The 22,905-nt window shown below is 42.5% G+C and overlaps 1 protein-coding gene across 2 annotated transcripts in view; it reads right to left on the bottom strand.

The window, feature by feature from the left end:
* The window catches only part of G2E3 (G2/M-phase specific E3 ubiquitin protein ligase), a 176,097-nt gene that overhangs the window by 138,402 nt on the left and 14,790 nt on the right, over nt 1–22,905 (bottom strand). For both annotated transcript variants that reach the window (XM_033953452.1, XM_033953451.1), the window contains exons 3-4: nt 21,321–21,418; nt 12,754–12,855 (exon numbers count right to left, since the gene is read on the bottom strand). In XM_033953452.1, coding sequence (XP_033809343.1) covers nt 12,754–12,855; nt 21,321–21,418 — 200 coding nt within the window. The remainder of the gene's footprint in view (nt 1–12,753; nt 12,856–21,320; nt 21,419–22,905) is intronic.

Below are 22,905 nucleotides of genomic sequence, written 5' to 3'. Positions count from 1 at the left end.
TGTGCAGAGGGTTGCTCTTCAGCGGACCTATATTGCGTATTTTGGCCATGTGCATACACCTGACAGAGCAGATTAATGTACTCTGGGGTAAAGGCCTTAGTAGGCAACTCTCCTTCCTCTTTAGAAGGGTGGAGATACCTCTTCTTTGGCTGCGGAGCCTCTGCACCAGCTCAGCATGCTATGCCAGTGTTTCAGGGCTCCGCTTAGAAGTTCAAAATCCATGTGCCATGCCCCAGAAGCCACATAGGAGCTAAGGAAAAATCATGTTCTTACCTGTTAATTTTCTTTCCCTTAGACGCAGCAGATGAATCCAGAGACCAATGGGATAGCTCACATCTACCAGCAGGCGGAGATAGAGAAACTGATTAACAGGTGGTCCTATTGGCTGGCACTCCTCCTGTCTCATCAGTATAGCTCCTTGCCCAAGCACACGTAACCAGCAATAGGCATAGCATGTAAAAAACTTCTTTCCCATAACAAATCTCAAAATGCAATAATACAGAAAACAACCTGCCATAATAACAAACTGCGAAAGTTGCAAAAGAAAAAACCGAGAGACAATATCCAGAAAGGGTGGGGCTCTGGATTCATCTGCTGCGTCTAAGGGAAAGAAAATTAACAGGTAAGAACATAATTTTTCCTTCCCTAGCAACAGCAGCAGATGAATCCAGAGACCAATGGGATGTAGCAAAGCAATCCTCAATCTGGGTGGGAAGCAAACGCCGTCTCCGCAACAACCGAAGCACAAAACGCCCCTACCGCAAGCGCCCCCACATCCAAGCAGAAATGGGGAGAGAAAGCACGCTCGGAAGACCAATTAGCCGCGAGACAAATCTCCTCCAAGAAAAAAAACCTCTGGGCCGAGCCCAAGAAGTAGACATCGCTCCAGCGGAATGGTCATGAAGTTCTTTCGCCAACCGCTTCCCTGCCAGCAAGCAAGCATAAAGAATGTCCTGCTGGACCCATTGAGCGATGGAGGCTTCGGACGCCACCAAACGTTTGAGGCGTCCCTTGAAGAATGCAAAAAGGAGATATAAACAACTAAAAGTCGTAAGAAACCGAGCTCACAGAGAACGCTACGTACATATCAAAAAATGCAGTGAATAAAAGCACTGCTCCCAATTTCCCCTCCCAGGAAGAAGGAAGGAAAAGCGAGCATGACATAAAAGAAAGGATGACACCCCCCTAGAAAGAAATAATGGTACCATCCGAACTGATACCCCATATTTCGGAAATCAGAAATAGGAATCCCCGTTGAACAAGGCCTGCAACATAGAAAACTGCAGAGCTGAAGCCATGGCCACAAGAAACCCCATGTTCAACGGCACAGCCCTTTAGAGTCCCAAAAGACAAGGATGAAATGAAGCCTTCGGTATACTGAGAAGAAGTACGTGAAGATTGTACTCCAAACTGGGCTTTCTAAGAGGCGCATGAATATACCGCACTCTGTTTAGGACCTGAACTACATGAAGCTGAGAAGTAAGCGAAGAGCAATATACCTAGCCCTTGTAACAAGCTAAGAATGGCACTAGAAGCTGAAGGGAATTGAACGCTAAGCCCTCGGCAATACACCTGTGCCAAAAAGGAACTCTGGAGTGGTTCAAACGTTAAGAAGCACCCAAGAAAGGAAAAACCTCCAAAAGGAAGCAGAAGCCACAGGAGAAGACGTCCGTAGCACCTGGATAAGAGAAGAAACAACCTGCTTCGCATAATCCTTACACGTCAGCCAAGATTTTTCAAAAAACTAGGTCGTAATACTAAACATAACATAAGAACATAAGCAGTGCTTCCGCCGGGTCAGACCACAGGTCCATCCTGTAGCGTAAGAAGGGAAAAGCAAGCCGAAGTTCCCAGTGGAGTCAGCAATATGGATCCCAGAAACTGTACAGAATCCCATACTCTTGGTCATGGTAAGCAAAGAAGAATACCAATCTGAGACCGAGACCCCACGCCCAAGTCTCCGGAAAGAAACACATGTCTCTCCTATATGAATAAAAACATCACCCTGATATACCTATAAATAGTACAGGAGAAAAGAGTGCTGTGCAAATTCAAAGATGCACGTGTAAAGAACTGAGGAAAAGATATCACCCTTTTCATGTCAGTCAAATGGCCCGACTGGAAGTCGTCCGAATCAAGCAGGCAGTCAAGAAGAAATTAGATGAATCGCCTGGTAGCGCCAAAACGGTACCACCGCCCACATCACCTAAAACGTTCGTGAAGCCTTGGGTAGGCAAAATGGCATGTGCCATGAAAGCGCCGCTCCAAGAGAGGCAGGCAAACCAAGTGCCGATTCGGAGTCCATAGAGAAAATGTAAATATACTCCCAGGTTGTCTGCAGAAATGTGTAACCCCGAGAAACTAATTCAGCAGAATGGGATCCAGCCTGCCCAATGCCCCCTATCTCGGGCACCATGCGGTAAGTGGAACAACGTCCCTTAGTTCCCGAAGAACTACAAGAACCGTCCTGAGGACCAGTAACACTGAAAAGGGAAACACAAAACATAGAGACTCCAAGAACGAACTGGAAAACCTGAGGAGAATGCAAAGATGCAAGCATCCTGAAAAATCTTCACAGCCCTCTGACCTGACATTATAGTGTCTTCTCCCTCATGAGAAAGCCTGAAGAGTCATTGGAAGAAGTCAAGATCCCCTCAGAATGAAGTGCAGGAGGTCAGGGAATGGCAGAATAAGACTGTAGGATCTGCAAGAAGATTCTCCTAGGAAAAATCAAGGTTCACAATGTAAAGAGGAATATACTGGAACCATGAAAACAGTACTAACCCCATGCAACATGAGCGAAATACGTATGTCCTTTAAAGTGAATACGTACTAGACTCAATCAAGATGCTGCATCTACCGCCCCGTGGACAACAACAGCATCCTTACAGGTATCAGACAAAGCTCACATCGTTAATGAGAGCTTCAGGGATGAGGCTAACAGCCACATAGTGCGTGATCCTCCATGGGGTTGATAGAATAGGTAACTGGCTCCTGGTTAAAAGGAGCTGTACAGCCTTTTCTGTCTGGTTGGGGGGCCCGTCTAGCATGTGCCATGAGAAAATGGTGACAGGAGAAACCAGCGTGATAAGCATGGAAATCTGAAGTCCAGGCCCCCTCAGAAATAGAGAAAGAAAGTCCTGGCCGCAGGAATATGCGCAGTGTCATTATGCCCATAGAGACAGCCCGAACTTGGAAACTGCTTGTACTACCTTTAGGCATAAATATCCTGTGCCACTACTAGACACATGCAGCTCAGCACAGAGGCCTAAACAAGGACAGTTACCAATAGACAAAGGCTCAATCTGCAGGGACCCCAAGAGAGACAATGAGATACCTGTGTGAAATACAGGGCACTATCTTACTGCTGATCTCACTGTGCCGTGAGTTGCCGTATGTCGCCCCAGTCTGGAGACAAACCGAGACTGGGTGACCTAGCACAGGTCAGAGTCTCTCTGGTAAACCCCTTGAGTGCTAACCCCAGAGTCCGATTAAACAAGCAGCTTCCTTCAAGGGAGTACAGCAGGAACACAGACATAGACATATAAAGCTGCCCAAGCTTGTCCCAAAGCTGGTGAAACACATACAACTTGTCTGAACCGGAAAGGAGAGAAGCCCCGGCATACCCTGACCAAAGTCAGCTGGAAACAAACTACCGGAACGCTGCAGCTCTCCCGCCATCGCCGGAGACCCGTGTGCATGCCTGATTCTCGCTGACACGTGGCCGATGCATCAACGCTCCTTGAAACATAGTCGGATTCAAGCCCCGCAAAATTTACCCTGCCGCGGTTTGCATAGAAAGAAAATCAGACTCGGTGAATAACCAGAAGAACGGCCCACAGCGCCGGAAAAAACATATCCCATCTCATGCGCGCTGCTATAAACCGGCACTTGCACAATCAGCTGCACATGGCCGTGACAAACACTGATGAAAGAGAGCCTCAGAATAAACAGGACTACTACTGCACTGAAACCCAACAAAGAGAACAAGTACGAGCATGAAATCGCATCGCTACTGCTGCGCTGTAACCAACAAGGAAACAAAGCGCGTGCATGCAAAGGGCGGGAAGTCCCGGCTCCCTCCATGGATTTCTAGTCATAAAACTTAGCCTCAATAAAATATCCATACCTTAAATGTATGATGACCGAACCCACAGTACTAAGACTCCCAAAAAGAACCTGAAGTTCAAACAACTGTAAAAGCCAGACATACTCACAGCTTGTTGTTAGGGCCGGTTGAAGCCAGTTTGCAGCAAAAGCATGGCAGAATGTAACAACTGTGGTCTCTTTTTTTTTTTTTTTTTACAGAGAAGGGAAAGAAGAAAAAATTTGAGACCCAGTCAGACCCTCTAGTAATGGAGGGAGGGTGAGGCAGGGACAAGGGGGGGCCCAAGTGTAACCTCTAAAGCCCGCACCGTTCAGCCGGACACCCCTGTCTCACTGAAGAGAAAATCTCAACAGGAGAAATAGCATTGCCAGCTCACTGAAGAGAAACCTCGACAGGAGAAACAGAATGGCAGTCTCACTGAAGAGAAATCTCAACAGGAGAAACAGAATGGCAGTCTCACTGAAGAGAAACCTCAACAGGAGAAAATAAAGTTCCAGCCACAGCCAGAATTCAGGAGCTAGTTGAATAGCGACCTTTTCCTGCTGGGAGATAGAGATTACTGATGAGACAGGAGGAGTGCCAGCCAATAGGACCACCTGTTAATCAGTTTCTCTATCTCCGCCTGCTGGTAGATGTAAGCTATCCCATTGGTCTCTGGATTCATCTGCTGCTGTTGCTAGGGAGCTAAACTTGGTTCTTGCCTCTCTGCACGTAACACAAGGGCACTCTTCTGCCACCCATCCTTTGCAAACAAGGCATGATATAGGGACATTAGAGTCAAAGATCTCCATCCCAGGCACTTTGGAAGCAAAACAAGGTGTTTTGGAGACGTGTGAGAACTTAAGAAAAAAAAAAAAATTAAAAATAATTGGGGAAAATACAAGATGGTGGTTACTTAAAAATCACCTCAGTGCTGACCAAAAACTTCAAAAAAACAGGATTTTAGGTGAGGGAGGACCAAGGCCTTAGCTGTAGAAACAGTTCAAAACAGCGTTTGAAGATACCCCCCACCACCCTGACTTTTTCCCATAGGCTGTCGCAGCCTTATTCACAGACCATGTGCTGGAAAAATGGTGCTTCTGTTGCCTGCTTCAGCTTCTTTCAGATGTAGCTGTTCTAGGGGACACCCTCTGCTTCCAGTCATTCAGCCACTTTGGTGGGTTCTTTGGGCTGCCGGTCGGACCTCCACAGACCGACCCTCAACATTCCCCCCCCCTTGGGCCTCTCGCAAAAAAAAGTGGTGGAGGAGGAGACAAAACGCAGCCAGCACCATGAGCACCCCAAAGGAACACTATTAACACATAAAAAGCCTGTGCTCCAGCCCCTGACCAAGTCAAAGTGGTGAGCAAATATCAGGGGAACAGTCCCCGAGTTCCACTAATTTTCTAGATACCTCAAAAATATAATGCTCTATGAAAATGCATGAAAATTTATATAAGAAAAAAAGGATCTCAGAAATCCAAACCATAAACTAGTTAGTTGACTGTCTATTGGTATTCAATGGATTGTGATATCTTTAATCGATCCTAATAAACTGATTTTTAATCTCTTTATATCTATTTATCTTTTTAGTGTAAAACATTTTAACTTGCCATATGAAAAAATTTTGATATATATGGAAAAATTATACCTTACTTGTTAATTTTCTTTCCTTTAGACACAGCAGATGAATCCAGAGACTAGTGGGATACCACACATCTACCAGCAGGTGCTCCTCTTGGATGGGATCTCTCCTGACCATTTAGTATCGCTCTTTGTCCAAGCAGTAGGAACAAAGACCAACAACAACCAACTGAAAAAAACAATGCGACCAAACTCCACAAAAGGGAAACAATTGCAGAAAAAATTTCCAGAACAAGCGGGGCTCTGGATTCATCTGCTGTGTCTAAAGGAAAGAAAATTAACAGGTAAGGCATAATTTTTCCTTCCTTAGCAACAGCTTCAGATGAATCCAGAGACTAGTGGGATGTAGCAAAGCAATCCCCAAACAGGAAGCTAAAGCAGCATCTGCGAGAACCAATACGCGCCAAAGGAAGCCTCCACCGTGCAGCCACATCCAAACAGTAATGCCTGGAGAACATATTAGAGGAGGACCACATCGCAGCCCTACAAATTTCCTCCAAGGAAAAGCCCTTGGACTCCACCCAGGAAGTAGCAACCACTCTAGTGGAGTGAGCATGCAGCTCCATTGGAACCAGCTTCCCCGCCAACAAATAAGCGGAAGAAACGGCCTACCGAACACTTGGAAAACGCCATACCCTTGCTTGGGCCGGAGAACAAGACAAAGAGGTGATCCGACTACCGAAAGTCATTAGTAACCTGAAGATAGTGCAGTTAACATCCTTTGTACGTCTAGAAGTTGCAAGGAATGGAAGCGCGACCCATAACCCTTCTCTCAAAAAGGGGGGAAGAAAAAGAGACTGATTGACATGAAAAGACGAAACCACCTTAGGAAGAAACAAAGGAACCATCTGTACCGACACACCGGCAGCCGAGAAACGCAGGAAGGGATCCCTGTAGGACAGAACCTGCAACTCCGACACCTTACGCACAGACACCATAACCATCAGAAAGACCGCCTTCAGAATGACATCCTTGAGAGAAGCCATGCTCAAGGGTTCGAATGGAGCCCCCTGCAAGCCACCAAGTACCAGGCAAAGACTCCAATCCGGATAGGGTTTCCGCAAAGGAGGGTAAATGTGCTGCACCCCCTTCAGAAAGCGTACCATATCAGGCAGAAAAGCAAATAAAGAGCACGACATTCGGCCCCTGTAACAGGCGATGGCCGTCACATGAACTTTGAGGGAATTGTACACTAACCCTTTAAAAACTCTGTCCTAGAGAAAGTCAAGAATGTGCAACAGGAAAGCCTGAAAAGGGGAAATACCCTGCTGACTACAAGACTCAAATACTCTCCAAACTCAGGCATAAGATGTGGACGTAGACCTCTTTTTTGCCTGCAGCAGAGTAGTAATAACCTGTTCAGAAAACCTCTTATGCCTCAGCCTTGACCGCTTAATAGCCAGGCCATAAGACTAAAGTGGGAGAGATCTTCTATCTGAAGTGGCCCCTGCGCCAGCAAGTCTGGCATCACCAGAAACTGGAGGGGAACTCCCGTCACCAGTCCCAGCATATCCAGACGGTGTGGCCAATCTGGAGCCACAAAAACTACTGTTCCCCGGAAGCGAGCAACACGATGCAAAACTCGGCTTATCATTGGCCGGGGGGGGGGGGGGGGAGGGAACATACAGAAGGCTCCCCAGAGGCCATGGAAGAATCAACGCGTCCACCCCCTCTGAATTGGGTTCCCAATGTTTGTTGAAGAAACGAGGGAGCTTTGGTTGCGAGCCGAAGCCATGAGTTCTAACGTCGGAAGCCCCCACTGTCAAACTAAGCGTTGCGACAGTTCCCATTCTCCTGGGTCTAGAAGATTTCTGCTGAGGAAGTCCGCTTGAACATTGGCCGTCCCTGCAATGCGAGCTGCCGACAGAAGTGGAAGACACAACTTGGCCCACAGAAGCAGAGTTCGAGCCTCCTGAGCTAGTTGCAGGCTCCTTGTGCCCCCTTGCCTGTTGATCACTCTCAATTCCAGAAGATTGATGGACCACTGAGCCTCCTCTTGAGACCACACACCCTGCACCGAAGACCGCAAGAACTGAGCCCAATCGGTCAGGCTGGCATCCGTCGTGACCACCAGTCATTCTGGGGTCGCAAGGGGAATCCCCTTGAACAACTTGGCACTGTCCAGCCACAAGTCCATGCTTCACAGGGTCTGGGGAATCCAGCGGAGGTGACAATTGTAATCCTGAGACACCGGTGACTATCAGGAGAGAATAGACTGCTGAAGAGGTCTCATAAGAAAGCGGGCCCAGAGAACTAGCTCCAGGGCTACTACCATAGAGCCCAGCACCTAGACAAAATCCCACTCCCAGGGATGCGGCATCTGCAACTTCTTGCCCCTGTCTGTGGGAAGAAAGACTCTCCCTTGAGCCGTGTCGAAGTGGACTACCAGATGCACCAACGATTAAGAAGGAACAAGGGAACTTTTCTAAAAGTTGACTGCCCAACTCGGCTGAAGCCAAGAAATCACCCTCTGAGTTACCCGCAAACTTTCTTGATGGACAGGAAGAAGCCCAGATCAACCAGTCGTCCAGATAGGGATGAACCCGGACTCCCTCTTTTTGAAGGTGTGCGGCACTGTGGCCAAACCGAAGGGCTTCGCCTAAAACTGATAATGCTGACCGAGAATTGCAAAGTGTTGGAATTTCTGGTGCGGGGGCTAGATGAGGATATGCAAGTATGCCTCCTTGAGATCAAAAGCCGTAAGAAATTTGCCCGGCTGAACTGCAGCAATCACGGACTTCACAGCCTCCATTCTGAAATGTCTGACATGGAGGGTGCTTTGAACAGGCACCACCTTGGCAGTGCCCGAACACTGGGATACCAAGAAAGAATTCTCTCCCATCGCAGATTCTAACTTGTAACCTTCTCAAATAATGTCCAAGACCAACAGGTCGGACGTGATCTTGGTCCACTCCACCAGAAAGAAGGACAGCCAATCACATCAGAAGAGGGGACCGTGATCCCGTCATTGGGAGACACGAGGCCTGAGGACAGGGCAACTGAGAGGTGAGGGCTTTGGCAGGACAAAAGGAACCCTTCTGAGGATACTTTGGCTTGGAAGGGAAAGAGGGAGTGTAAAACGGCTTACCAGGCCTTAGTATCTCGAGAACGTGGGAGGGACGGCTGCGCCTTAAAGGAACTCTTAGGCTAATCCTCCAGAAACTGCTGGGATTTAAAATCCCCGAAATCCTTAACCAATTTCTCCAAGTCCTCACCAAACAACAGAAGACCCTTAAACGGGAGACAAATCAGCTGCAACTGGGAAGCAGCATCCGCCGCCCAATGTCTGAGCCATAAGGACGGATGTGACATCACCGATAGGGCTATCTGCTTAACCAAAGCGCAAATGATATCATACAAGGCATCCACCAGATATGCCAAACCCTTCTCCACATCCAGAACTATGAAAGCAGGACAGCGCCAGCCTCCACCAACCCGTCCGTCATGTGTTGAACCCAGTATAGACAGGCCCTAGCCGCATACGAACTATACACCGCCACCTGCAGAGTCAGAGCCGCCACCTCAAATGATGATTTAACCAAAGCCTCCAGTTTCCTGTCCTGAGTGCCCTTCTTTGCCACCCACCCTCAACCGGAAGGGTGGTCTTCTTGGTGACCGCCACCACAAGAGCATCCACTTTATGCAACCGCAACCTCTCCATCTAATCCAGGGTACAATTGGTGCATTGCTTTCGCCACATGCAGTCCAGCCTCTGGATAAGTCCACTGAACCTCAATGAGTTCCTTCATGGCTTCATGAATCGGAAAGGACTTGGATGTCTTCTTGGTGCCAGCCTTGAGAGAGTTAGGTGGCAAAGATGACCACGGCACACCTTAGTAAAAAATGCATCCAGCTCTTCTCTGGAAAAGCCAAAGAGCTGTGGGGTCATCCACTTCACAGGACAGACTCCCCCACTTCTAAATCATGCAAATCCTTCAAATCCCCATCCACCACAGAGCTCGTGTGGAGGAAAAGACATATCAGAGCTCACAGCAGGGTTTACCGCCAATGCGGTTTCCATTCTGCGCCTTTTCGCACCCTGAGCCCTGATCCCAGCCATCCCTGAAGGCTGGTCCATAAAAGGCAATCAGTTCGATAACCAACTCCGGCAGAAGCTGGCGAGGAACTGCATAAAAGAAAAGCCTGATGCATCAACAAGACAAACTCGGAAGAAAACGGCATTGCAGACAACCCAGACTGCATCAGCGTCAGATTACATTACATTACATTGGTGTCTTTTATCTCGCCAATACCTTTCAGTTCTAGGCGGTTTACAACAAGAGTTGGCCTGAGCATTTCTAGGGAGAATACATGGTTAATAGATGTTATACGCATCGGGATCTGTGGAGGGTCAATTAGGTTTAGTTAGATCATTTGACAAATTTCTTGAATAGAAAAGTTTTAAGTTCTTTCCTGAATATTTTGTAGTTGGGCGTCAGTCAGCAGATTGGAGAGGTGGCAATCTAGTTTTGCTGCTCTGGTGGCTAATAACCTGTCATATTTTTTTGCTTTGTATACCTTTGATTGGGATCTGGTGTGCTCTGCCCTGAAGCCAATACAGCGCCAGTTTCGGGAGAAGAGGCCACCCACCGGCCATGCAAGAACCTGTGAAAGGAAAACACGGCAATCTGCACCCTAAAAGAGTACCAGGCGAGGCCGAACTCCAGGCCATCCTGTAGAAACTGCAAGATGTGAGGCAAAGCAGTGCAGAGGGGCTCAACCTCCCCCACGCAGAACACCACTCCTCAAAGAGACACCAAACACGCACATAAGCCCAAGAGGTTGAAAGTCTCAGAGACCCAATAGAGTGGAAATCACCTTATCAAAATATCTCTTCTTCCTTAGGCGAGCCCTTTCAAAAACCAAGCTGTAAGACAAAAAGGATCCGGATCGAACATTGGAATGGGACCCTGAGACAGGAGATCGGACGATAGGGGCAGTGGGAGAGGATCTATCATGAGCAGATGAACCAGATCCATGTACCATGGGCATCTGGGCCAATCCAGAGCCACGAGAATCACACGGCCTGCGTGTCGAGCAATCTGAAGGAAAAAAAATTAACTCTGTCCACCAGAGGCCACTGTGGAAAAACATATAGCAGGCTCATCGCCAGCCAAGCCTGAAGCAGAACGTCCAGCACCTCAGCCCGGCAATCCCTGTGCAGACTGAAGAACTTTGTCACTTTGGCATTGACACTCATGGCCATGCGGTGCATAATCGTCACCCCAGGCCTGAACAATCAATTTAAATGGGGTCCAGCCTGAGACATCACTTGCTGGGATCCAGAGCATGACAACTGAGAAAGTCTCCCTGGACATTGTGCCAAGATTGTGCTGAATCACTTCTAGGACCCACTGATCCATGGTTATCTCATCCCACCCCCGGTAAAACTCCCACAGCCAGGCTCTGACTGGAACTGGGGGAAGGAACGGCAACGAGTCACTGGACCGCGGCGGAGGAGTCCCGGAGGAGTCGCGACCCCCCCCCAGCGGATCGCCAAAAGGACTACATGCATTGAAAGAAACGTCCTCTGGAAGGAAAGAGGTTGCTCCCCGACTAGGGCAGTATCTCCGAAAATCACACAAACACCCCAGGGCAGAACCATCTCGCGAAGCCTGGTGAGGTTGGTCCTCTGGTAACCGAGGTACTTTACAGTCACTCAAAGCCTGAACCAGCTTATCTAACTCCTCCCCAAAAAGAAAGGAGCCCCGAAAGGGGAACTTACTGAGCACGAACATGAAGTATGTTAAGATGTTAGTCTCTATGTACTTTTGTCAATGTTTTAATTATTATTGTATAACGCTTAGTATCTTTGATAGGCGTTTAATCAAATAATCTTGAAACTTGAAAAACTTGAACTAGTCTTAGATGCCACATCTGTCAACCAACCCTGAAGCCACAGGATACGGCGGGTAGCTACTGCAAGAACTATGGACTTAGCCGAGGCACACAAAAGATCATACATGGCATCAGAGCGATAAGAAGTGCCTAGCTCAATCTTAGCCACTTCCTGATCCACTAAGGACCGGTCAGCAGACTCATGGTCAAGATCTCTCTTAGACCACCGGAAACAAGCCCAGGCCTCAAGACTACCACAAATCGCCACCTGACAGCCAGGGTAGCAACATCAAAACTCTGTTTAAGCAGAGCCTCTATTTTAGTGTCCTGAGGGTCTCTCAGGGCTGAACTGACTTCAACTGGCACAATACAGTAGTACCTTGGATTATGAGCATAATCCGTTCCAGGAGCATGCTCGTAATCCAAAATGCTTGTTTATCAAAGCGAGTTTCCCCATAGAAAATAATGGAAACTTGCTTTGATACGTTCCCCCCCCCTCACTCCAGGCATCACTCCACCCCGCTCGCAGAGGCCCCCTCACTCCAACCGGTACCCCCCCCCCACGAACCGGCCCCCCCTCGCCCGAACAACTTAAACTTACCCCCCCCCCCCCGTCTAGCGTAGGCACAGATCGTGTGCCTAGAAGATCTTCTGGTTTCCGGCTTCTGCCTGCCTGCCTTGAGCATGCATCTGCGCATGCTCAAGGACTTCTAATTCTCCCTCTCGCCGAGAATTAGAATAAGTTTCAAATAATAAAAAAAATTCCATTACTTAGGTCCTACAACTTTAAAACGAGAATTTCTATAATAGTCTAATTTGATCAGACGGAGTCTCTAAAAATGTCTGCTGATCAAAGGGCTCTAGTTGGATGGTACAGCTTGAGCAGAGGCCAAAATAGGAGATGTCAACCCCTTAAGAGTTTTGAAAATTAAATAACTTAAAAACAATACTTTGTTCAAAAGGTAAACAATATAATGAATCATTATGCAAAGGCAGCAATTACTGGCCCACCTAACAATATAAAGCCTGCAGAATTTTGCAGTATTCTAAAATATTGTGGAATAATTTTTGATTGTTGTGCAGAATTCTTCTTGGAATAAGCTGATAGTAGTAGGTCTAAAAAGAAGGTCAAATTGGTAAAGGCAAAAGAATAGAAACTGTTCAAGGGTAAAATTTCTACATACCATCCTTTTAGCTCTGGACACTTCTTTCCTAATGTCCTCCACCAGGAATCCATAAATGCCTTCATCTTCCTCACCCCTCTGCCAAATTCCACTTGACATCAGCTATAAGAAATTTTTGAATTTTTTATATAATAGCATATAAATATTGTTTGGGCTGAAAACATTCTCTACATGATGCATAAAATTTTTTTTTTTTTTTTTTATTGTTTTAAATTCTTTATTCATTTTTTTGTGTTACAAGTGTTACAAATAAACTCAATAGAAACTTGAATACACACTTGACTAACTCATATATTAATATCAATTTTAACATTAATATAATAATCCCCTGTCCCTCCCTCCTTCCCGACCAATAATACACAAATCAATTTTATTGTACATTCTTTAAATATTAATTTAGTATGTAATAGTCAAAATTGAAAAGCCCACCCCGTTCCCCTCTTTACAATTATCTTATCATGGGAAAAGTTGATTTTTCATTAGAGAAATCATGTTAACGGTCTTCAGATGTTTCCAAGTTTTATTTATAGGAAAAATTATCCTTATTTGCAGAAATCTGTTAATGGTCCCCATATTTTTTGAAATTTATTCATGTATCCTTTATGTGTTGCAATAGCGAGTTCCATTTTGTATATGTGGCATACCGAATTCCACCAAAACATATAATTCAATCTATCATGTTGTTTCCAATTGGATGTAATTTGTTGTATTGCAATTCCAGTTAAAATAAATAAAAGTTTGTTATTACTAGATGAAATTTGGCTTTTTGCTCTCATGGTTGTTCCAAATAATATAGTATCATATGTCAAGGCTACCGGATTTTCTAACATTCTGTTAATTTGGGGCCAAATTGATTTCCAGAATGATAGGATAAATGGACAAAAGAATAAAAGATGGTCTAATGTCCCAATTTCAATATGACAATGCCAGCATCTATTAGATCTTGAACTATCTATTTTTTGTAAACGAACAGGGGTCCAAAAAGCTCTGTGAAGAAGAAAAAACCAAGTTTGCCTCATAGATGCTGACACCGTACATTTTAGCCTCCAAGACCAAAGTCGTGGCCATTGAGATACACTAATTTGGTGTTTTATCTCAATGCTCCAAATGTCTCTAAGACCATTTTTTGGTTTTTTATTTATATATCCGGATATTAATTTATACCACTGTGCGGCTTTATGACCTATTGAGTCCATCTGGAAACATAAGAATTCCAAACTATGATATTTAGCGAGGTCTTTCCATTCAGGGAACCCTTTCTGAATAGATTGCTTCAATTGCAACCATTTAAAATATTGTGTTTTATTGAGACCAAATTTCTGTTGCAATTGTGAAAACTCCAGCATTTTATCATTTTTAATTACATCATCCAAAGTACGAATGCCTGCTATCATCCAATGTTTCCAGATGACTTTAAAACCGCCAATTTTGATCTTGGGGTTTAGCCATATAGTTTGATTGGTTGATTTATTAATTGGAATTTGAGTAAGATTACTTATGTATTTTAAAGTTTTCCAGGTATCCATAAATATTTTATGATCTTTGTATAACCTTGGCATTTTGATACTAATTACATGATTAAGACGTAATGGAAACATAAGCCTCCATTCTAGCCAAAACCAGTCTGGAATATTATCTGTGGGTTCTGGGAGGATCCAATACATACCATGACGTAAGATATAGGCTTGATGATACCTATAAAAGTTGGGAAAATTTACCCCTCCCTCCTTAATTGGTTTTTGCAATGACACTAGAGCAATTCTTGGTTTTTTATTAAGCCATATAAATTTTGTCAAAGTCCTATTTATTTTTGTATAAAACGAATCTTGAAAAAAAACTGGTATCATCCCCATTTGGTAACATACTACCGGTAAAATCATCATTTTTACAGTTTGTACTCTTCCCCACCAAGATAAATGCAAAGGATTCCATTGCTCACACATTTCTATTATTTTTTGTAATAAGCATTTTTCATTAATTTTCATTGTTTCATCTACTGTTTTTGTTATCAAAATTCCAAGATATTTAATATAGTCTTCCTTCCAAACAAAAGGGAATGTATCAAATAAACCTTTTGTACAATGTATATTTAGTGGAAGAATCTCTGATTTATTCCAATTAATTTTATATCCTGAAAAATTTCCAAATTTCTCAATCAATTCAAGTAGATGTGGAATGGTGGATTCTGGATTTTTCAGATATAGTAATAAATCATCTGCATAAGCAGATATCTTATATTCTTTATCTGAATGAGGTATACCCTGTATCTCCTTAGCTTGTTGGATTGCTAATATTAAGGGTTCTAAAACAATATCGAACAGCAAAGGGGACAAGGGACATCCTTGTCTAACTCCTCTTTGTAGATTAAATTTTTCTGAAAACGTATTGTTAATATATAATCTAGCTGAAGGGGAGCTATACATTGTTTGTATCATTTGTATAAATCCAGGACCTATACCAAACCATTCCATTGCCTGATACATAAAAGGCCATTCTACTCTATCAAAGGCCTTTTCTGCATCTAATGAAATTGCAAAAGTAGGTTCATTTATTTTCTTTGTTAAATATAACATATGGAATGTTAATCTGGTATTGTGAGATGAATGTCTTTGAGCAACGAATCCTGTTTGATGCATACCTATTATATGGGGGAGAGCTTTAGCTAATCTTAGCGCAAGTATTTTTGCTAATAATTTTCCATCTACATTTATTAAAGATATTGGTCTGTAGTTTGAGACCAAAGTGGGATCTTTATTGGACTTTGGCAAAACAATAGTTAAAGATTCTGCTATAGTGCCTTTAATACAACCTTTATTGAGTTGATATTGATAAAGATTTAATAAATAGGGTAATAAAAAATTTTGAAATGTTTTGTAAAATTCTACTGTATATCCATCACCACCTGGAGCGGATCCAACTCTAAGGGATTTCAAAGCTGTTCCTAATTCTTTTAGTGATATTGGTTCTTCTAAACTTCGTTTTATATGTTCAGGAATTTTTGGACCCTCTAACATTTTTAAGAATTCAGAACCATCTTTTTCTTTATTTAAATAATTTTCGGAAGAATAAAGAGATTTATAAAATTTTAGGAATTGTTTTAAAATTGGTTCAATTTGTGTATATGTATTTCCATTTTCATCTTTTATTGCTATTAATTTTGTTTTTCTTTTTTTCGCTTTAAGATAGTTTGCCAATATTCTTCCTGATTTATTTGAATTACCATAATACAACGTTTGTTGAGAAAATAAATCTTTCCTAATCATCTTAGATGAGATCTCATTATATTTACCTTTTAATTTTAATAATTCTTGTTGAATAGAATATTCCCATTTTTCTATAAGTTTTGATTCTAAATTTTTAATCTCTTTTTCTAAGATTAAAAATTGTTTTTTAATTTGTTTCTTTAGAAAAGCCGAATAAGAAATTATTTGTCCTCTAATTGATGCCTTAAAAGCATCCCATAAAGTTTCTCTGTTAATATCATCTTTATCATTTATTTGAAAAAATTCTTTCATTTTTGTTAGAAGATTTTCACAGAAGTTTTGGTCAACCAACAGTGTATTATCCATTTTCCAAATTGGTCTGTTATTATTTTGATCTGTAGTTTTAATTTTGATCCACACTCCACCATGATCAGATAGAATAATTGGATCAATGGCTGCTTGTGTCATTTGATGTGCAAGATGATTTGAAGTAAAGATATAATCTATTCTTGAAAAGGAATTATGAACATGAGAACAGAAAGAAAATTCCCGACCATCAAAATGAAGTATTCTCCATATGTCTGTTAAATCGCAAGATTGAATCAAATTATCTAAACCCATAGATTTCATAATTCTACTTGGGTTTTTATCTAATAAAGGATCCATTACAGCATTGAAGTCCCCTGCTACTATTAGATTTGAAGTAGCCAGTGGTATGATCATTTGTTGAAGGGTTTTAAAGAATTCATTTTGGTTCGAATTAGGGGCGTATATATTTATTAACGTCATGGTAGTATTTCCCATATTCATTTCCACCATTATCCATCTTCCATGAATATCTGAAGCTTTTAGTTTAAATGAAGCAGAGCATTTTTTATTAATTAAAATAGCTACACCCGCTTTTTTCCCTATAGCTGGTGAGAAAAAACAATGTTTGACCCAGCCTCCTTTTAGTTTATTAGATTCTATATGTGAGAGGTGGGTCTCTTGTATAAGGCATATATCTGCATCTTGCCTTTTTAAAAATGATAGTGCTTTTTTCCTTTTTATCATGTGATTTAGACCGTTAACATTTAAAGACATAATTTTAATATCCATTTATCTTTTTAATTTTTCAGATATTAAATTATGTATATTTTCCCAGTGTTTTAAGTATTTCATATCTCTTTTTTCCTTTACACCCATAATTACCTTATATATCTCCCTTTTAATCCCTCCCATCCCTCTTATCCCTCCCTTCCCCCCCCTCTTAATTACGAAAACTTGGATACGCAGATTGAGGTTAGATTTAGATAACTCCCACAAGCTATTAATAATTTATCTAAAGTACTACCATCTTTTCTCTATATCTGTATATCTTCTCTTATTGTATTATTAATTATAAGAATAAGTAAAATAAAAAGATTTTGTCATTCTTATATATTGAAAGATTATTTTCTATGTTTGTATGTCTTTAAATCCATAAGAATGACTATATTATATTACTTATATCTGAGAACATGGAATATATATATATATATATATGTATATATATATATATATATAAAAACCCTTAAGTTTCAAATTTTTCCTTTCCCTTTTCCTCTTTCTTTTGAATCTTTTCAAGATAGTAAATTATTTTATTTAAAAATAACTTTCATATCTGGGTATAATAATTTTATCATGTTAAAAACATTCAAACTTAGCCTTTTTCCACAGAACTGTGACAAGAGTCTCCAGCACAGGTATTCTCTCATTTCTTATGCTCATTATTTTCCTATGATTCAAGAGAGAATCGCCATCTCCATGTCAAAATGTCAAATAAGAGAAGCTAATAATCTCATCAATTCTATTCATGTGCCTAGACCCTAATTCAGACTAGAGAGTGACATGGATACTAATTTGTCCCCTCCCCTCAGGAAATAAATTTCCTCATCCCGTCATTGCCTCATTGATGTAAGCTCTGTCTCAATATCATACTCTCCAAGCATCTATAATTTTAAAGTACCTGAGAACTGTGCAGACGAAAGTGGAGTCCTGTGTCAAAAACTCTCATCACATCTCCCGTATAGGATTGCCAGGTTGAATAAATTGTGGGTATTAAGATTCAACTTATTAAAGAAAAAAGGCAATTATCTATAAAGAAGAAGCATAAATTTGAAGATATATATATTTAAAAACTTTCCAGGCAAACTTTGCGTCTCAGACAAATTCCTCTCATATATATCGTATTTGAAACGCATTGTATTTGAAACGCAAAGTTAAACCGGAAGTACTGCCTACAACAGGAAGTCTAACAAACCAATCATTTCGTCTGTTTTATAATCTTCTCTTGTGATTGAAGGATGGTTCTCTTTCTCCTCATTACTCCGCCTACAATTTTTTTTGACCAATCAGTATATCTTTAAGATTGCTTGAAAATACTTTCTTCGTCATCATTTGAGTTCGGAGACGGGTTTCAGTTCTTTTCGTTCCTGCCTGTAAGTTTATTCTATTTGTTCTGTTTATAATTCTGGAATTTTTCTGTGCTTCTTCAGTTTTTTTGTTATCCATGGAGAATGTTGCAAGATATTTAAATATTTAATTCGATCCTTGTGTATTCTTTTCCGTTGCTTTGAAAGATCTAAATCTTTAACCGATGTTTTTTTTAAAAAGTTCTTATATTGAAAATCATATAAAATATATTATCTTATAAGTCAAAGTTTCACAGATTGATCATTAGTTATTAGTATGAACCAATTAAATGTTTTTTTAGATTGTCATTGGTTGCTCAATTTGATTCATAAACTCCTGTAGTTTTTTTGGATCTGTAAAGTTTTGCGTTTTGTTAGCAATAGTAACCTTCATGATCGCCGGGTAAAGGAGCCCAAATCTAGCTCCTAGAGATCTTAGTTGTGGTCTCATATCTAAGAATTGTTTTCTTCTTGTTGCTGTTTCTTTTGCGAAGTCCGGGACAATGTAAATTTTTGAGTCTTGGCATTTGAGATTTTTGATTTCCTTGGCTATTTGACATATTTCAATTGCTTGCTGATGTCTTAAAAGTTTGAAAATTAAAGTTCTTGGACCTGTTTGAGTGTTATTTCTTTGTGTTGGAATCCTGTGGGCTCTTTCAATTTCTAGTTCCGTTTTAAATTTCAGTGGTAGTATTTTAGGTAGAAATTTTTCAAGAAATGCAATCGGATCATTTTTTTCCACACCTTCAGGTAATCCGATTATTCTTAAATTATTCCGTCTTTCACGATTCCTGCTGTCTTCAAGATTTTTTTTAATCTCTGTTATTTCTTTCCATATGAGTTTACTGTGGTTCATATCTGTATTTAATTGTTCTGTGATATCTTCCAATGTTGAAATTCTATTTTCTGTGATGTCCACTCTTTTAGTAAGGATTGCAGCATCTTCCATTGCTTTTTGTAGTTTTTTGTTACTATCTAAGACAATTTCTTTTATTTGTCTTAGTTCTTCCATAACGTCCAGATTTTTTTCTGTTGGTAACGGAGTTTTAGAGGGTGTACCTGGCTTTGGTTTCGATCTCTTATTGCTTCCAGATGTTCCGGCTCCCAAATCAGCTTTATTTTGTTTAGTTGAAGTCATGTTTCAATATATATCTTAATTTCTTTAAAAATTTTGGTAGTATTTCTTGTATAAATGCTTGTAAATGAGGAGCTACTCGTTTATCCAACCATCCGAGTTCGCGTCCAAGCCACGCCCCATTGCATGCATAACATTTTTAAGAAATAAGGGCAAGATTCACGAAGCAAACCGATCATATACCGATTGGTTTGCGACCACTTTACTATCAAATTTCCATCCAGCCTGATTCACTTACCTCTCCTGCGATCCACTTCGAATCCGTGTATGCAAATGAGGTGAAATGCATGCAAACTGGACAGCAACCCAATTCACTACCCAAAATTTTGGATCAGACTGGGCTGGCCGCTCAATCCAAGAAGCGACTGCTGGAGACCAGTCGAAAACGTCTTTTCGACTCTCCAGCTCTATAGAAGCCCTGCTCTGTCCTGTGTCTCCTGCCTGCTCGTCCCGATCTTCCAGCCCGGCTTTCTGCCCTGAGCTCCTACTCTCTGCTGCCTTCCCTGCAGTGCAAGTGGGCTCGCACTGCACGGAAGGCGACAGAGAGCAGGAGAGTCTGGGCGGCAAGATTGCCTGAAGGGGGGAACAGGAGAGCCAACCCGCGCGAATGGGTCACCGCACCGACTGGTCCACCCATGGCTGGGCCAGCCAGAGCCACCCCCTTCTCTCCCCGTACCTTTAAAAATGTTGGGAGCATGTTGGGTTCCTCCTGCTCCATAGGCCAACTAACACCCCCAGCTGAGCCGGGCCTGACCCGGCACGGCCCACCCCGACACCAAAGTTGGGAGCAGGAGGGGTGCTCGGTCCCTCCTGCTAGGCCTCCTACCCCCCCGGGCCACCCTTGGTCAGCCCAGGCGGTTGGGCCCGGCCCACCCACCCTGGTACCTTTACAATTGTTGGGAGCAGGAGGGGTGCCTTGTCCCTACTGCTCCTTCGAGGCAGGCTCCCATCTTCTGGAGCAGGAGGAGTGCCCGTAACCTCCTCCTGCTCCTACGCAGATGAAAATCTTCGGGAGGAGGAAAGTCCTCATCCTCCTGGTCTCTGGCCAGCCGCCGCCCCAATAGCGGCCTTAGGCCCCACCCCAGTGTATCATCTGATGCATGGAGAGAGGCCTAAGGCACTGATTGGCTGAGGTGCCTCAGGCTCCTCCCTTTGGAGGGGCCGGGGCACCTCAGCCAATCAGGGACTTCCTTAGGAAGGAGTCTAGGGAAGTCCCTGATTGGCCAAGGAGAGAGAAAGGCAGACACACAGACAGCAGCCAAGGAGAGAGAGAGACAGAAAGACAGACAGACACAGACAGCAGTCAAGGAGAGACACAGAAAGAAAGAGACAGACAGCGGTCAAGGAGAGACACAGAAAGAAAGACAGACAAAGAAAGAAAGAGGCAGACAGCAGTCAAAGAGAGAGAGAGAGAGACATAAAGAAAGACAGACAGACACATCTATTCTAGCACCCGTTAATGTAACGGGCTTAAAGACTAGACCAATATAATAATCTATTTAGTCAGCAGATGTCAATTAACTTTATTTTGTTATCTCACCTCCCCTATATGTATTAATATTCTTCAGGGGAAAAAGCCTCAGAGTTTTTAAGCCATTAACCCATACGGGTCACAAAAGGTGATGTATTCACCCAGCTCTTGATCCAATAAGACTATTCATAAATTCTTATGTTCATTCTATTTTTTTCCCCCTAAAGGCAGCAATAAAACTAGATCTACCCATCCCAAGACTGTCTGCAGAACACAATGCTCTTGTATTTTTCATACAACTCGATAAAAATATCTTAAATTCTTACTAAGCAATAATAATGAAGCGTAATGTTGTGCTCATTATAGATTTTCTTTTCTCCATATTTTTCAGGGCAGTCATCTTTCCGTTGACAAAATGCACAAGCTGTAAACAGAAGACATTAAAAATACCAAGTTGCATAAATGCAATTAGAAAATATATAGTAGAAAAAAAATCATTTTCTATAGTCTTAAATGTTATTAAAGCAGCACTTTCTAAGAGCAGCTGTGAAAAACCACTCAATTAAAAAAGCAGCACTGATATCTAGTAGCACCTCTACCTCCCAGGGTCCACAGATTTCCCCCAAGGGTATACCTTAGAAGCATGAATGTCGCTCACTCACTCCTGCCTCTGGCACCAACTTGGCAAACTGTGGTGTCTAACCCCATGAAGTGCATCCTGGGATGCACCAAGCAGATTAATCTGCCAAATAATAAGGGAATTTTTAAGGTATGTCCGGGGGAGAAGGGGTAGTGTTTGACGATGCCACTAGACATCAGGTATGTTTTAAGTCAGGGGTGCGGGGGCTGCTAGACAGGGGCCAATACAGATACCGGTAGCTTGCCTTGCTTTATTCAGCAGCATTTTGCTTGCTTTATTCAGGGGTATCTAGATGATCGTGTCATCCCCCTATTCTTCAGCAAGATCTATGGACATATTTTTCCAGCTAAGTGTAGGTCATTTGGGAGAGTTGGCTAGGGGGGAGGTTCTCAGAGTGGTTCTGATGATTGACTTCACCTGTGATTATTAGTTTTCACTGTGGTATTTTCACTATTTTGTTTAGCACACGTGAGAAATCCTATGATGGTGTGCAGGCAGAGGTTTGTTCACCTCTGCTTTGTTGTGTAAAGCGCTGGAGATTTTCTCCCTTCGCAGACCTCTCATGCTGAGGATACCCCTTCTCATTAACAAATTCAGTAACTTCAGTAATTCACGTTTTGTGTTATTTCTCTCAAGTTTGTCAACTATCGGTTAACCACTCTCAGAACTCTTGACTTTTACTGCCTTTTGGTCTGTGTCTGTTGCTTTATTCAGCAGCATTTTGCATGCTCATTGAATACTGCATCCTACAGAATTTTTTTTACAGAAAGCTCACAGTAGAAGCAATGTGGACAGCAGCTCTACTACTTTGCATCCTACATCCACCTCAATATGTATTAGCATTCTAATGCCTTAGTAAATGCACTCCTTAGTTCATAGAGAGAACATGTCTAACATGTAATGGTGCATCTTATGACAAGGAACAATGGAGGAGTGTGTGGCGCAGTGGTTGGATCTACAGTCTCAGCACCCTGGGGTTGTGGGTTCAAACCCTGCGCTGCTCCTTGTGACCCTGGGCAAGTCACTTAATCCTCCATAGCCCCAGGTATATTAGATAGATTGTGAGCCCACCGGGACAGAGAGGGAAAATACTTGAGTACCTGATTGTAAAAAACCGCTTAGATAACCTTGATAGGCGGTATATAAAATCCTAATAAACTTGAAACTTGTAGGCTCTAAGACCCTTGATATGGAGGCTGACTGCATACAGGTAAAGGAAACAATTACCTGTTTAGCATACATCAATCTAGTTGTGATCATTGAAGGCCAGC

This window comes from Geotrypetes seraphini, chromosome 7, assembly GCF_902459505.1.
Source record: "Geotrypetes seraphini chromosome 7, aGeoSer1.1, whole genome shotgun sequence".
NCBI classification, from domain to species: Eukaryota; Metazoa; Chordata; class Amphibia; order Gymnophiona; family Dermophiidae; genus Geotrypetes; species Geotrypetes seraphini.
This window is presented reverse-complemented; position numbering and strand designations above follow the sequence as displayed.